The sequence below is a fragment of the Cryptotermes secundus genome, unplaced genomic scaffold, assembly GCF_002891405.2.
Source record: "Cryptotermes secundus unplaced genomic scaffold, Csec_1.0 scaffold197, whole genome shotgun sequence".
NCBI classification, from domain to species: domain Eukaryota; kingdom Metazoa; phylum Arthropoda; class Insecta; order Blattodea; family Kalotermitidae; genus Cryptotermes; species Cryptotermes secundus.
Genome location: NW_019744107.1, coordinates 826,115 through 827,626, shown reverse-complemented (window position 1 = coordinate 827,626; position 1,512 = coordinate 826,115). Strand labels below are relative to the sequence as shown.

The 1,512-nt window shown below is 40.9% G+C and overlaps 1 protein-coding gene across 3 annotated transcripts in view; it reads left to right on the top strand.

Moving 5' to 3' along the window:
- LOC111874378 overlaps positions 1 to 1,512 on the top strand; it is a 24,190-nt gene that overhangs the window by 8,003 nt on the left and 14,675 nt on the right. For all 3 annotated transcript variants that reach the window (XM_023869842.2, XM_023869840.2, XM_023869841.2), the window contains exon 4: positions 726 to 1,151. In XM_023869842.2, coding sequence (XP_023725610.1) covers positions 726 to 1,151 — 426 coding nt within the window. The remainder of the gene's footprint in view (positions 1 to 725; positions 1,152 to 1,512) is intronic.

The window sequence follows — 1,512 nt, the reverse complement described above, 5'->3', positions numbered from 1 at the left end:
GTTTCGTCACCGGTGATAATTTTTGAAAAAAAGTTTTGATCATTTCGGGACTCTTCTTTCAAAGCACAGCATGCTTCCACGTGACCTTGTTTTTGTTCAGCAGTCAGCAGTCATGGCACGAATTTCGCAGCCACCCTTTTTTCATTCCCAAATCTTCTGTCAAAATTCGCTGAACTGAGCTCCAAGTCACTCCCGACAGCTCCACGATTTCTTCAATGGTCCGTCATTGATCTTCCTTGATGATTTCACGAATTTATCAACAGTTTCATGTGTTCGGGCTGTGGAAGGACGACCAGAACGAGGTTTGTCATCAATTGACATTTCACCATTTTTGAAACGGGAAAACCACTCAGACACTTGAGTTTTCCCCATAGCATCGTCCTTGTATGCCGTTTTTAACATTTCAAGAGTTTCTGTTCCACTTTTCCCGAGCAAAAAGCAGAATTTCACTGCCACACGCTGTTCACGAAAATCAGCCATTGCAAAAACGACGATCACACAAAACAGTTGTCACTATAAACTCTGCTGAAACTAGTCCTTACCTTCTGAAGCAACGGTAGTCGGCTTATCGACTCAGGAATGTTAGCTCTATGCGCTCATAGTAGCAAAACGCGGTACTACAAAAACTCTGCCCACAAAAAAATTAGTTCGGTTTCTTTTGGGTACCCCATCGTATGTTAAGTTGCCATTATTGAGACCAAGTGACTGTAAATGTACCATTACAGGTGGAAGACTGTACTACAGTCATCCTGCCGGAGCCAGTTCTACCTGATCCCACAGAGACTTGGGTGACTAATGATGCAGCTCCTGATCTGACAACTGATGACACTGAGATTCCATCATCACCTCGCATAGAAACATCAGTTCCACGTATTGCTACTTATTCTCATAACAAAAGAAAAATAAACCACGTAGTAGAGAGATTATCTAAAAAGAAAAGAATTAAGGGTGTTGCAGAATCAGTAGGCTGTGTTTCTTCATCAAAGTTCTATGACGCTGTAAGTGAGCAGGTTGCAGCTCAACGAGATGCTCGTCAAGAACACATAATACATCTGGAAGCTACTGAAAACACAAAATTTGGAGTGTTTCAAACTGTGCTTGAATCAAATTCTGCAGTCCAAATGGATAACATTGATCTCATGAAGGCCCAGGTAAGAAAATTGTCATTTTAAGGTATGTAGATAAGACTTGAAACTTTCATGATAACTTGAGGGGACCAGTCCCATCAGTCTGGAATAAAAAGAAGTTTTCTAATTCAAATTGACAGTCCTCCAGAAAGACTTTATTATACCTAATTTTTTACCTACTAATAGATCATAACCAGATATAACCATATAGGGACTGGTCCTGGGGGAGGAAGCTATTATCATCATCATCATCATCATCATAATCATCATCTGTGCTGTATGTTGTGTCTTGCTCCTGTGACTGCATGTGTTATAACACACGCGGTCACAGGAGCAAGACACAACACAAAGCAAATACACACACGAAAATAGAAAGAGTGCTCCG